Below are 13,416 nucleotides of genomic sequence, written 5' to 3' on the forward strand. Positions count from 1 at the left end.
CCTCTGGAACCTCATCCTTGGGTTCAAGGAGCAGACATAGGTGAGCAGGGGAGTCAAGCGTCAGTTGAAGAAGACTGGCTGTATGCTTCAGCTGTGTGCCCTTTCGGGACTTCCATAGCCGTGCAGGTCACACAAGTCACAGTGACCTGCCAGGAAGATGACTTGGGATCTCAGGCCCTGCAAAGAGAAAAGGGAATCAGGGTCGAATGCTCACTTGACCATAGGGACCCGTGATGGGTTAGTCAGAGTTGGCTCCATGGAAGATTCCCCGGTACCTCGATGACAGCCCTAGCCAGGTCCCAATTCTGGTGGGTGGCAAAGTCAGATCTATTCACCCGGATTCAGGCCTAGCTCCTTTAGCCCTTGCCTGAATGATCCAGCACAGGGAGGATGATGGGAAATAGGATGTCAAGACTTTGAAAGGCTTGATTATTTAACACTTTGTCCAGTGCTCACCCTTAGGAGCCTCCTGGCTTCAAGGGGCCTGCATGGCCCTGAAAGGTTCTCCTTACATGGCACCAATGTCCATGCTGGCTCTGCTCCCATTGCTTGCACCATGCCTCAGAGCTGCCTAATCGTCTGTTTCCTCCCTGTGTCCAGCTGAAGGCCTTTCACAATGAGCTGCTCACACAGCTGGAGCAGAAAGTAGAACTGGATTCCAGGTATCTGAGTGTAAGTACACCCTGTGTCATGCCTGCTGGGCCACCATTGCCAAGCCCGGCCCTGCCTCTGCCTATACATCAGTCTCATAGGCCTGAACGGTTCTTTTTCCCTCTAGGCCGCCATGCTAGTGGCCTAGAGAAAAACCCATTGCATCAGCTGTTCCGTGTGCAGCTCCCTGCCTCTCAGCCACTTGTCATATAGCTGATGACTTGGCCTCTTCTATAAAACCCACATGAGCCGCCTGTCCATGCCTTACTGTCCTTGCCTGTTAGCCAAGGCTACTGTAGGATTCGCCACATGAGTTTATGGCTTCGTGCCTACTATTAAGGGGAAGGGATGAGGTCAGGCCGCTTCCCAAGTCTAATTTTGGTCTTGGAGATTGGGGATCTGTCAGAGGAAGACATGGAGGTCTGCAGCTGTGGCCCCCTGCCTCACTTTGGCCAGCTGGAACCTGCTGTGGCTGGGGAGCGGGGAGAGCTGAGGAGGGAGTGCCAAGCTGCCTGTGAGGCTCATGGGCCTCCGTGGTTGTATCATGGATCTCCAGGCTGCGCTGAAGAAATACCAAACAGAACAGAGGAGCAAAGGGGACGCCCTGGACAAGTGTCAGGCTGAGCTAAAGAAGCTCCGTAAGAAGAGCCAAGGGAGTAAGAACCCTCAGAAGTACTCAGACAAGGAGCTGCAGGTAGGTCTACTCCTGCCTGCCCACAGGAGCTTGATGTCCAACTGTGACCTCATGCCCTCCCCTTCCCCTGTGCTTACCATGTGTCTGTCAAGGGACGGGGAGAGCTTCCAGGTGTGGCAGGGCTGGGCTGGATTTCTGGAGTGAGCCCCCATGTCCTTGAGTAGAGGGGTGGTTAGCTCACTCGGCAAAGATGCTGCAATGGGGTTTGGCTACTGACAAGAGGCCCAGGCTAAGTCCTCCCCTGTCCCTCTGGATTCCTGCCCAGAGCCAGACCCCAGACTGCTATTGTAATCAGCCTGTGACCCCAGGCTGGCTAGCCACAGTCATCTATGGCAGATGGCTCTGGAGGCTTCCAAGCACCACAGGTGCTGCATCCACGGTAGGATAGTGTGGCCAGACTGACACTTACCTCAGAACCACGGGCAGTGTCCTTATGCTCAGTAGGTCTAGAAACCTCTCACCTACTCTTGCAGCCCTAGGGACACAGATACAAAGGAATATAACAGGATGCCCAGGATCTATAGAGGAGGCACCAGAAAATTCAGCTACAGGGCCCGGAGAAGACGAAGTGTGGCTCCAGGGCTGGGGTCCCCACTCTTACCTGTAGCATCAGGTAGCACCCACACCCATTGAGTTCTTGCCCAAGCCATGTGATTGCAATGTTCCTCTTGTGCCTGTGGGCCCTGGCTTCCCACTTGGCCTCAGGAGAGTGGGAAGGGCTGAGGAGGAGAACGCCACGCTGTACTAAGCCAGTCAGCAGCTTCACGGTGGCCTAGGTGAGTCGTTTCTAAGCACATGGCATAGGCCTATGGGGGGTCCTGCCATGAACCCAGTTGCCCTAAAGGAGAGAACAGGCCTGGACAGCACTCTTCATGTGAAGTTGTTGGGATAGCAGGAAAGTCTAGATCCCTGCCACCCTAGCCACTGCTGTCTAACACATACAAGTCAGTCTGCTAGGCGCCAACAGCATGACTTCCCCACCTCAAGCACATTCCTGAGTCTAGGGTCTTAGTTCTGATCACGTCTATGCACGTTTGTGTATGTGGAGGTACATACATGTGCAGGCACAACCACATGTGTTTGCAGGTGTCATTCCTTCTTAGGCTTTTTTCACCTTTTTTCTGAGAGTCTGGCTGACTTGGATCTTTGCCCAGTAGGTTAGGCTGACTGGCCAGTGAGTCTCAGGAAGCCTGTCTTTCCCTCCCCGGGGCTGGGATTACCAGTGTGACCATCACACCCAGGATTTCTGTGTTGTTACTGTTTTGTTTTGTTTTTAAAGATTTATTTATTTTATGCATCTGAGTCCACTGTCACTGTCTTCAGAGATACCAGCAGAGGGCATCGGATTCCGTCACAGATGGTTGTGAGCCACCATGTGGTTGCTGGGAATTGAACTCAGAACCTCTGGAAAAGCAGTCAGTGCTCTTAACCACTGAGCCATCTCTCCAGCCCCTTGTTTTTGTTGTTTACGTGTGAGTTCTGGGGCAGGAACTCAGGTCTTCAGACTTGCAAGGCAAACCCTGTAACAACTAAGCTTTCTCCCAGCCTCTTTAATCCTTTGTAATAGCCATCGGTATGGCTGCCTGCAAGGACACACACAGGCTGAGGCTGTCACAAGAGGCAGCTCTGAGCCACCTTGAGTTGTTCTTGAACAGGTTCCTCAGGTGAGCTGCAGGACCGAGGCACAAGTGCACACCTGGCAGGGTCAGCTGTTGCTAACTTTGGTCATTCTGCTCTAAGAAGACCTGGCCAGCAGGCATAACCCTGCTGCCTGGTAGGGGGGCAGTTTCCTCAGTGCAGACATAGGCCAGGCAGGAGGGAGTTTCATATGTAAGCACATAGCCTAAAGGAAACCTTCTGGGCACCGGTTAGGTAGTCCAACGGTGGGAGCCGGCTCCTCTAGTTCTCCCCTAGTGAGAGCCGTATTTAGACGTTCTATACTACAGGACACATTTACACAGTGGGCACCGTATGACTGTAGAATTGTACATCATCACACAGTCTGCAGCAGCTTACCGACCTAAGAAGAACCTCATATACAGCCGTGCTCACCCCCGTCTGCCCCGACTCCCCACCCCTGTCACCCACTCTCCCTTCCCAGGAACACCTACCTGCTTTCTGTCTCTATAGATCTTCATGTTCTAGACATCAGCTGTGGCTGAGTCACACTGGGGGTTTGTGTGTGTCTTCTTGCACCGAGCACGCTCTCAAGGTCTGTCCATGTTGAGCGTGAGTCTGTCACTCTGTTTCACACACGCTGCCTGTGAGGCACTAAGCACAGAGTGTTTGGCAGCAGAATGAAGCTGCCATGACAGGTCATCCTGATGGCACGGAGGCATCTCACAGAGCAAACCAGGAGAAGTCCCACACTCAGATGCCTGCCCTCAGGCTCCCATGACAGAGTACATCGCTTAGCCCACAGGACGAGAGCGCTTACACCCCTCCAGTATGTGTCCTTATAGTTCAGAGCAGATGCTACCGCACCGGGGAAGGATAGCGACGCTGTAGCCAGTGTGACCTGCCCAACCTCAGTTGACTGACAATAGGAAAGCATGGCCCTGGGCTTCAGGCGCTCAGAGTAGGTGCTACATGGAGAGCCCAGTGCAAGCAGCTGGAGACGAGACGGCACAAGCAGGCGCTGTGATAGTGCCCCAGCTGTGTGTGCCTCCTGGCTTTGTCTCTTGAGGATGTCTTTCCCATGCCAAACTTCTGTTTGAGGGTCAGCCAGCCTTATCCAAGGCTCCCTTTGGCCTGTCCCACAGCATGGTTGCGTAGCTCTGCCCCAGCCCCAATCCCAGGGCTCTTACTTGACTGTCTCTTTGCTCAAGAAAAAGCTCTTTGCCTCTCTTGTGGCCACAGATGGCACTAAGCTGGCCCATCCCCTCCTGTGTACAGCCTCCAGGTCCTCTCTGAACCTCGTCTTCCCTATTGATGACATTGAGCCATCTGTCCTGGCTTTGCGCGTGGACAAGAAGGGCCCCACTGCTGGCATATGTGTGCCACTCTGTTCTTGGAGCCCTTTTCTGCCTCTCCAAACCTCTTCATTGTCTCTCTGAGAAACAGCGCTTGACTCTTAGCAAGAAAAATGTTGGGGATCTGTGTTGTGTGTTCCTCAGAGAAGCCCTCTTCCCCCCTTCCTTCCTCTGGTCTTGAACACTGTGAAGCTTGTTCCTCAGTGGATAGCCTGAACCTACTCAGTTGTGTCAGTTTGGATTTACATAATTGTTGCTGTTGTTGGTAGGCTGAGTGTGGGGTGTGTGGATTGACCTAGGGTCTTTTTTTTTTTTTTTCTTTTTCTTTTTTTCGGAGCTGGGGACCGAACCCAGGGCCTTGCGATTGCTAGGCAAGCGCTCTACCACTGAGCTAAATCCCCAACCCCTTGACCTAGGGTCTTATGTGTGCTACCTCTGAGCATATCTATCTGTCATAAATATATAGCTATAGATGGAGGGAGGGAGGGAGAGAATGAGGGAGGGAAGGGTGGGTGGGTTTTTGTCGTTATTGTTGTTGCTGCTGCTAGTGGTGGTATTGTTTAAATACAGCTTGCCTAAGTTGCCCAGGCTGACCTTAAATCACTCTGCAACCCAGGCAGGTCTTGAAGTTGGGTTCTCCCAAACAGCTGTGTGTAGGCCGGTGAGAGTAGCAAGAGAGCACCAGAGATGTTATTTCTGATGCTCAAGCTCATAGGCAGTGATGTTCTTGAGGTCTCTCACCTCACACCTTCGAGGGTTAGAGAGAGTTTGATGTCCAGCTGACCTGGTTCCTCTCAGCTAAGTGAAGGGATGCTGGCCACCATATTGGAGTAGCCGGCCTTGCTGGGATGCCTCGCCAACTCTTATCCCTGGTGTAGGGCGGGTCCTACGGACTCCCAACGCCTTCACAAACTTGGCCAGGGACTCCATCTGATTCATGCAGAGTGTGGCTCCTAGCAGCTGAGCAGGGGCCTGAGGCCCTTCAGCATGGCAGCACCCTCCCCTTGAAGGAAATGCTTGAGCATGTGGGCTGAACTGAACCCACTCCTCCCTCTGCGAGGCTAGACCCTCCACAGTGGCTCACTCCCTGATGAGGCCCCACAGCTCCAGGCTGGCCTCAACACAGTTTATTGTAGATCTAAAGACTCTGGCAAGGTGTTGGTTACTAGAGAGAGCCTTTGCCTTTTATGATTCCTATTTTTTTAAGCCTCCCAAGCTGCACGGGTGGTTTCAGTAGCCGAGAAGATAGTAGGGCTCAGGCAGGGACTCGGAGGTCTTTGCTGGCCCTTGGAATGTTCTGTCCACTAGACCTCTGAGTGACAACATTAGCAGAGGTGCCCAAGTTCTGTTACTTGGTCTTTTAGGGCTCCTGGAACTACTACTTGAGTTAACCAGGAAGGTGAGAACTGTTAGAAATGGGGATTGACCCCATACTCTGGGGTGGCATGACTGTGGTTGGTTGGTTGGTTGGTTGGTTGTTTTTTGTTTTTTGTTTTTTTTTTTTTAATATTTTATTTATTTATTATATATTATGATTACACTGTCGCTATCTTCAGACACACCAGAAGAGGGCATCAGACTCATTTCAGATGGTTGTGAGCCACCATGTGGTTGCTGGGATTTGAACTCAGGACCTTGGGAAGAGCAGTCGGTGCTCTTAACCACTGAGCCATCTCTCCAGCCCTTGTTTTTTGTTTTTTGAAACAGGGTTTCTCTGTGTAGCCCTGACTGTCCTGGGACTCACTCTACAAACTAGACTGGCCTCTAACAGAGATTCACCTGCCTCGGCCTCCCCAGCAGATCAGAGTTGTGCAGCACCACCGCTGGGGACCCTGCGTGTGCCTTAAGGGCACAGCATAGAAACCGAGGCCTTGACTCAGTTCATCTGGTCACTCCAGCCTGGAGAGTTGTTGCCTGCTTCCTTGAGATTCCCTTTGGGCATCTGAGGTTTCTCCACTCTGTGCCCCCTGTGACTTGGCCAGAACCAAGCAGGGTCAGATCATAGTGAACCCAGGGTTCAGAAAGTCAAATGCAGGCTAGTGTGGACACCTGTGTGGAGGATATCCTGTGGCAGGCACAGAGGCCCAGCTTGGGGTCTGTGAGCCTGACAAAGCCTGGAGCCTAACAACAACCACCACTGCAGGAAGAGCCGAATGTACTTGATACCTCAGTCCCAACAGCCCCGGGTTAGTCAAGTATGCCCATCGCCGCCCGTAGGTTGTGCTTGTTGAACACAGATCCCTTCCTCGCTCCTGAGAAGGGAACCGCTTGTCTCAAGACCTGGTCCCACTGATCTACCAATGGGTCCCTGTGTGATTGGTGCCTGATGCAGCGAGGGTTCCTCCTCAGCAGCATGTGTGTGAGCTCTCGGAGTTCCTGGGAAGGAGCTCACAGAGAGAGCCTGAGGCTGCTGAACATCAAGGGCTGGGCCTCAAGAGCTCACAGTGACAGACCAACCTTCAGGGGAGCTAACCTGGTACACAGCCTCCACCATGTTCCTGCTTCTGGGCTCTGCCGAGGCTGGGCCACTTAGGATAGTGGCCAGACCTGTCCAGGTTTGCAGGTGATGGCTACCTGGGCTCAGGGACGAACTGAGCCAATCACCGTTAAGAACAGCTCAGAACTGAGCTTTCATGTTGAAAGTTCCACAGGAAACTAATTTTAATTGTAGGTCAGAGAACAGGAGCTTGGTAGCATTTGGGGCACTAACTGGGGCGGGTAGTTTTATGCAAAAAGGGAAGTTCCGAGAGCCATCTCTCACAACCCATGGGTACTGCCCTGACATGGCCCTCCATCCAACACATTCTGTCACCACAGGGTTGCCAGCCAGTCATGGGGAAGCGCGTGCACACAGGAGATGGGAAAGGTGTTCTCCTGGGGAGCAGTGGACATGCTAGGCCTGGGGTGTGGCCTCTGTCCCCAGCTCAGACATTGAGGATGTGGTCATCCCTTTAGAATCCTCTTGGAAAATGAAAAGTAAAAACCACACTGAGGCTTTAGGGCAAACCAGACTCTCACTCCCTCTCACGGCAGGGGAGGAGGAACCTGTGACTCAGACACCCTGTGGCAAGTGGGGGGTGGGGAGACCAGCTCCAGAATATGAGAGGTGCTTAGCTGTCTTTTGTCCTCCCCCATCCCCTCCCCAAGAATGAGGTGGACCTGAGTGGTCATGCTGGCCTCTGGTAACAGCTAGCCGCCCAACCAGCTGATACCCTAGGATCGCCTAAGCGAAGACACTGAGAGGGTATGCTGGTGCCTCCTTTCCACCATGTCATTTCTGAGCAGCCCTTACCCTGCACCCTGGGTAGAGCTGGGTGTGCCATTGTGCTTGGGTCTGAATTTTTTTCTGGTTTTGTCCTATTTGACTCCTCCCCCAGCCTAGCTCTTATTAGAACAAGACAGGCAGGCACAGGTAGGAGGCTGTCTGCAAATGACAGTCTTCTGAGAGTGTGACACTGCCTTTGCTGTTCCTGCTGTGTGACTTGCCATCTCCCCCCTTATCTGGCCCTCACCCTCCAGAGTATCGAGTGTGAGGAAGGGGGGATTAGGAGACATAGAAAGAGGGGGTCTGCCAGTGCGATGACCTTAGGTATGTTTGGACTTGGAGAGCAGTTTGCCTTTCCCTGCCCTTGTGCTCACTCTAAGGGTTCTAAAGGAGAGGCAGCTGAGGCACAGCTTCATGCTGAAGCCCCAAAGAGCAAAAGCTCAGAGAAAAGCAGTTGGGAGTGGGTAGGCAGGCCTCGCCAGAGTCGAGACCACTCTGAAGGCTCCACCTGACCCACCGTCTGCACGTGGTCCTACTGTTGGCAGAGAGCATGCCAGGTACTCTGTGCAGGACAGCTAGCTGTCCTCCGTCCTCCCTGAGATGACATGAAAGGGGAAGCTAGCTGTTTTAAAAGAGGAACTGGTCCATGTCCTAGGTAGGTGCCTGCCTTAGAAGGTGGTGATGGCGTGCCCACCGTACTCTCACGAGGATTTCTGGGTGTAGATAGCTGGGGTCTGTTCACCATGACACAGGGGCCGCTCCGATGGCTTTGGCACCTCTGGAATCATCATTTGTGTCCCTTTGTGGGGTTTGCCTGTTCTCGGGCCTGAGAGAAGGGAACGATTCATTCTATTTAAAGGGCTGTGTAATTAACAAAGCAAACACAAAATAACCGTGGCTGAGATCCCCACAGCATATAATAGCAGAGGCTGGCCCGCCCAGAGTGTGATGTGGTGCAGGCACTGTGCCCTCACCCCAGCACACAGGGCAGAAGGTCTTGTTAGCTCTGGATCTCAGAGACAACCAAGTGCAGGCCTGGCCTCCAGTCAGGCCTCACATGGTCACATGAGGAAGACTGCCAGGTCCTGTTCTTATAAAGCTGCTCCTGCTGCCCTGGGGACACCCATAGCCACACCTAGCTCTAGGGAACTCCCAGAGGCAGGCCTTCATTCCGCCTGCTTCCACTGGCAGATGGTTTGAAGATTGAGTTTCTGACACATTAACTTTCGGGGACATTTTGGTCTATAGCAGTGCTCCCTGTAAGGTGGGATAGCCAGTCCTGCCATCAGCCAGCCTTTGAGCATGGAAACGCCAACCCTGTCCACCATGGGCAGCATCTGCATCTCCTGCATTTCCCTGGTGCCAGACCCTTCAGACTGAGAAGGCCTTTCCTTGGCTTCAGGGCCCCAGTGGCTTCAGACAACATGGAACTTCAGGTTCTCGCTGCTCCCTCCCTTCTTCCCTCCCAGCACAACCCAGGGCTTCTGAGTTGTCTCCTTGGGAGTCACGATCCACAGTGTTAAGAGTGGGACTGAGCCTCAGGAACTCATTCATAAGCTGTAGGGGACCTTGGGCAGCCCAGGGGTTTGACAGTCGTGGGAAAGCCTCAGTGGTCAGTGGATTAGGGTGAACCACAGCAGCTTCAGATTTTTCCAGAACATCCTTCCCCGCTCTGAGTCACCGGCTGGCTCTGGAGCAGAGGAGACGCACTTTCCAATCACTTCTGTCTTCTCAGATTACAGGGCTGTTCTGCTGGGTGACTAAGTGGGAGCGTTGTTTCTGTGGGTCTTAAATGCTTTCAGTTGGGCGTTTCTATAGTGCTGTCTCCATAGCACCCAGCTAAGCAAGGAGCTGTGAGGCAATGTGGGGTGGGTGGGGACAGCAGGAACCTGGCCACTGGGGGACAGGCTTAATGCCATTTTAAATGGCCCGATGCCAAGCTAGTGGCCCTGCAGGCTCAGGTCATGTTCTATACCCTGCTTTCCAGCAAGTGTAGTGGTCACACCACACTGGGGGGCTCTGCTCCCTTCCTCACTGATGAAGAGCCTGGACACCTGTAGGGCTTACACCGCCATCCCTGTCCTTGCTGCTGCCCCCCTTTTATGGGGACACTTCACTTGGTCCAGATTTCCAGGATCTTCCTGGTAAAGCTGTGGGCTGTCTGAGGAATCAGTGGCCTAGAAAATGAGGTCAGGAAAGTCGGTTGTTATTCCTAGACAGAGTGGCAGCCACATGTCACTGGCAGGCTTTGCTGTGCTGCTGCCTGAAGCCTTAGGACCAACCTTCTCCCGGATGCCCGAAGCTTGCCTTCTCCCAGGTCAGACTGAAGCTGGCGATGCCAGGCCAGGCTGGTGTGTGGTCCGGGGCTCTTCCTGCCTCCCAGCTGGGGGCTTTAGCAATCCCTGTAAGTGCACTGCTCTGATGTTCTGCCCCTCTCCTTTTCATGGACCACCCCTAGATGCCCAGGTATAACCTGTGAGCTGACATTTCTTCCTAGGGGTGCATAAGTAAATGGGAATCTTAAACCTAAGACACCATGCCCTCCTAACTCACAGGCTTCCAGGCCCTGCTAATGAGGCCGGGCCCCACACGGTGCCCTGTACCCCAGGGAGCTGAAAGGTAGTGCGCAGCCTACAAACCCAGAAACTGCTGCTGGTGGGCTGGCCTCAGGCCTCAGTTTGGAAGGTGCTGTTCTCAGGGCAAGGAGGCCCAGGGGGCCTTGTGGCCTGGTTTATACTGATGTCCTAGGTGACCGTTCTAAGTGGTGCCTCCTTTCTGAAGTCCCGAGATGATGAAACAATGCAGATTATCATCGGCACCTTCTCCTCTCCCCTCTCACAGCACCTCAGACTGCTGCTGAGCCCCTTTGACTGCTGCTGTCCTTGAGAAGAGAAGTCTCTGGAAGAGGGCAGTGGCTCAAGGATCCACCCTAGCTATCCTCCAGGGCTTTGGCTGTTTCTTAGCTGTCCACCAAGCTCTGTGTGTGTGTGTGTGTGTGTGTGTGTGTGTGTGTGTGTGTGTGTGTGTGTCTGTGTGTCTGTGTGTGTCTGTGTGTCTGTGTGTGTCTGTGTGTGTGTGTCTGTGTGTGTGTGTCTGTGTGTGTGTGTCTGTCTGTCCATTCATATCCCTGTGTCAGAGGTCAAGTCATAGGAGGAACTATTCACAACCTAGTTCAACCCTGAAGGCCGGAGTGCCCCAGTCCGAGACAGTTGATGACCTGGGATGGATGAGTGGGACTCGGGAGGCCATTGCTAAGCCCTGTGATGACAGGCAGGTGTGTTCCTCTCCTGGAGAGTGGCCCACTCCTTCCTGACCCAGTGTATGGCTGCTCTCTTTTCACGTGTATTTTTTTTTTTTTGTTTTGTTTTTTTGTTTTTTTTTTCGGAGCTGAGGACCGAACCCAGGGCCTTGCGCTTCCTAGGCAAGCGCTCTACCACTGAGCTAAATCCCCAACCCTCAGTGTATGGCTGCTCTCATCCCACCATTCTTCCCTTAAGCTTGGGAAGGAGCTCACACCCAGGCTGAGCCTCCTCCAAGACTCCCTGGAGTCCTCCCAGCACAGCTCCTGTGGGGGCAACAAGGCTCATGCCCCACCCCCTACTTCCCAGAGGACCCTGGAGTGCAGGGGAGGTTCAGGGAGCAGGAAGCCCTGGTAGGCGCATGTTGCATAACCAGAGGAAAAGTACTTGGTGCTGTGGAGGAGAGAGAGGAGGATCAGAGAGGGAGGAGGTAATGCCCGCCCCCCACACCCACCATCACAACAGCAGAAGCCACTGTCAGGCTGGAAAGTCGCTCTCACCTGGTATTTTGACTTCTCTTGTTACAATAAGAGAAGCCTGGGCCCTGCTGCCCCTTAGAGGACCAAGACCCATTCTCAGGACTTCTCAGGCTGGTCCTGGCAATGGAGAGGTCTGGAGTTTAGTGTGGAGCTGCAGGGGCAGAAGCAGCAATCTGTGGGTTTGGTGGCAAGGGTGTGAGTTTGGAAGGCCTTGACCTTGGAGAGCTCGGTGCTGGCTGGTAAGCAGAGTTGGTAAATTGTACCAATAGCCTCGGTGAAGACCAGCCCCCACCCAGCTGGGCTTCCCCCTCTTCTGTCCCTCCAGCTGAGCCTTGTGTGGGGAGATGCTAAGGGAACAGCCTGCTCCAACCCCCTCTGTCGCCCACAGCTCAGCCGCCCACCCACGCTGAGTCAGAGCTCCGAGGTGGCTGTGAGTCAGCTGTGAGCACCCTGGCAGCTCAGGCCTGCCCCCTGCTGGAAGACGGCCACGTTAGGAAGCACTTCTGCAGCAGCCACTCCTGGGCGGCATGGCTGGCCGGCCAGCTGAGCACTCTGCTTCAGCCTGGCAGGGGTGGGTGCAGGAGATGCACTAGAGAGGTTTCGTAGCAGAAAAATTCTGCCCATACCTGAATGTGAATAGGCATTTGGGCAGTTTGATTATCACAGTAGACTTTAGCCCTGAAACCAAGTTCCACACACTGCCACGGGGCCTTGGTGTGTATACTCCTCCAACCTGGTGTCCTGGAGGGTGTCATGGAGGAGAGAAGTTAGAGGGTTAGGCACACTCCTTCCAGAGACAAAGCCTTGGGCCAACCTGCTACTGGTGCCTGTGCCTTCCCCTTCTCAGGAAAAGTCCCAGGAGAGCTGAGCATGGTGGGCGTGCTTGCCACTCTCACGTGCCTCTGACCTGGGACGCGGACCCTGGTGTCACAGTTGTTCTCCCAAACTGCCGCTTTTCTGATTTTCTGTCTAAGGCGACATCCTTGCAGCACGGCTCCGTCCAGTAGTTTCCTTTGGCGTGGATGGTTTATATCTATTGATGAGGTTCTCTTCCAAATTGTGAACTACATATAACTGATACAAGTCACCACTGTCATCAGTGAGTGAGCAGCTCAGAGGCAGGAGCGTTTCCCTAGGTTGGACGGTTTAAAAATGACAAGGTCTCAGGTATCCTAGGGTAGGCTCATTCCCTGTATAGCGGAGGAGACCCTCAGGAGTGCTGGGAATACAGGTGTGCTGCACTACACCTCACTCTTGTGCTGTGCAGATGCCTACCAGCGAGCTCTACACTTCCAGTCTAGAGCGCCAGTCTTCATGCTGTGTGTCAGCACCTCCATCCGTCCCACAAATCTCTATCTTTACAGTCTGTGACTATCCCCAGTCAACTGCAAATGTCACCTGATACCACCTTCTCCCTCGTCCCAATGAAGTTGGCCTCCCTGGACTCTCTGAACTTCCCTACCTCTCTGTCTTGGCACATTCAGAATAGGTAGTCAGGTCTGGAGGTTTGCACTGGTCCTGGACTTTTTGACAAGAACCTTCCTGGGTAGATTATGTTTCCCCCTGAAAGCTCAAGACAGCTGTTGGTGGCCAAAGACATACCTGTGACCTGAGGGACTTCAGAGGGACTGAGTCTTTAGACAAGATTTGGGGAGGACAGTGCTCTCAGAGTTCTACAGAAGCATTTGAGCACATGTCTCTCCTGAGCCCAGAGTATCTGAGGACTGGGGGCGGCTTACAAAACCACCCAGATCGGATACTCAGGTGAAACTCAAATAACCCAGATGGAAAGGTGAGGTCATTCCCAGTTCACACTCTGTGAGGACCCCACCAGGCACGTGCTGTCCCAGGGTCAGTGACCTGTGTCTTTGATGAAGGCCTCTCTTCGCCCGCGTATGGTATTCCATTGGAACAGTCTAAGGCTTGCTCACCTGTCCCGCTCTCCACTTCCTCCGTGGTGGGTGCCTGTGGTCTCTCTCCAGCAGCAGGCTTCCCTGAGTCTCCTCAGTCAGTATCTCTTGAGACCATTCTGTATCTGCTGGAGCTGAGACTCCAA

At 53.5% G+C, this 13,416-nt stretch overlaps 1 protein-coding gene across 7 annotated transcripts in view; it reads left to right on the forward strand.

The window, feature by feature from the left end:
• The window catches only part of Baiap2 (BAR/IMD domain containing adaptor protein 2), a 67,179-nt gene that overhangs the window by 40,104 nt on the left and 13,659 nt on the right, over window positions 1–13,416 (forward strand). For all 7 annotated transcript variants that reach the window (XM_006247872.4, XM_006247869.5, XM_006247871.4 and 4 more), the window contains 2 exon segments: window positions 601–672; window positions 1,208–1,345. In XM_006247872.4, coding sequence (XP_006247934.1) covers window positions 601–672; window positions 1,208–1,345 — 210 coding nt within the window.

This window comes from Rattus norvegicus, chromosome 10, assembly GCF_036323735.1.
Source record: "Rattus norvegicus strain BN/NHsdMcwi chromosome 10, GRCr8, whole genome shotgun sequence".
NCBI lineage: Eukaryota > Metazoa > Chordata > Mammalia > Rodentia > Muridae > Rattus > Rattus norvegicus.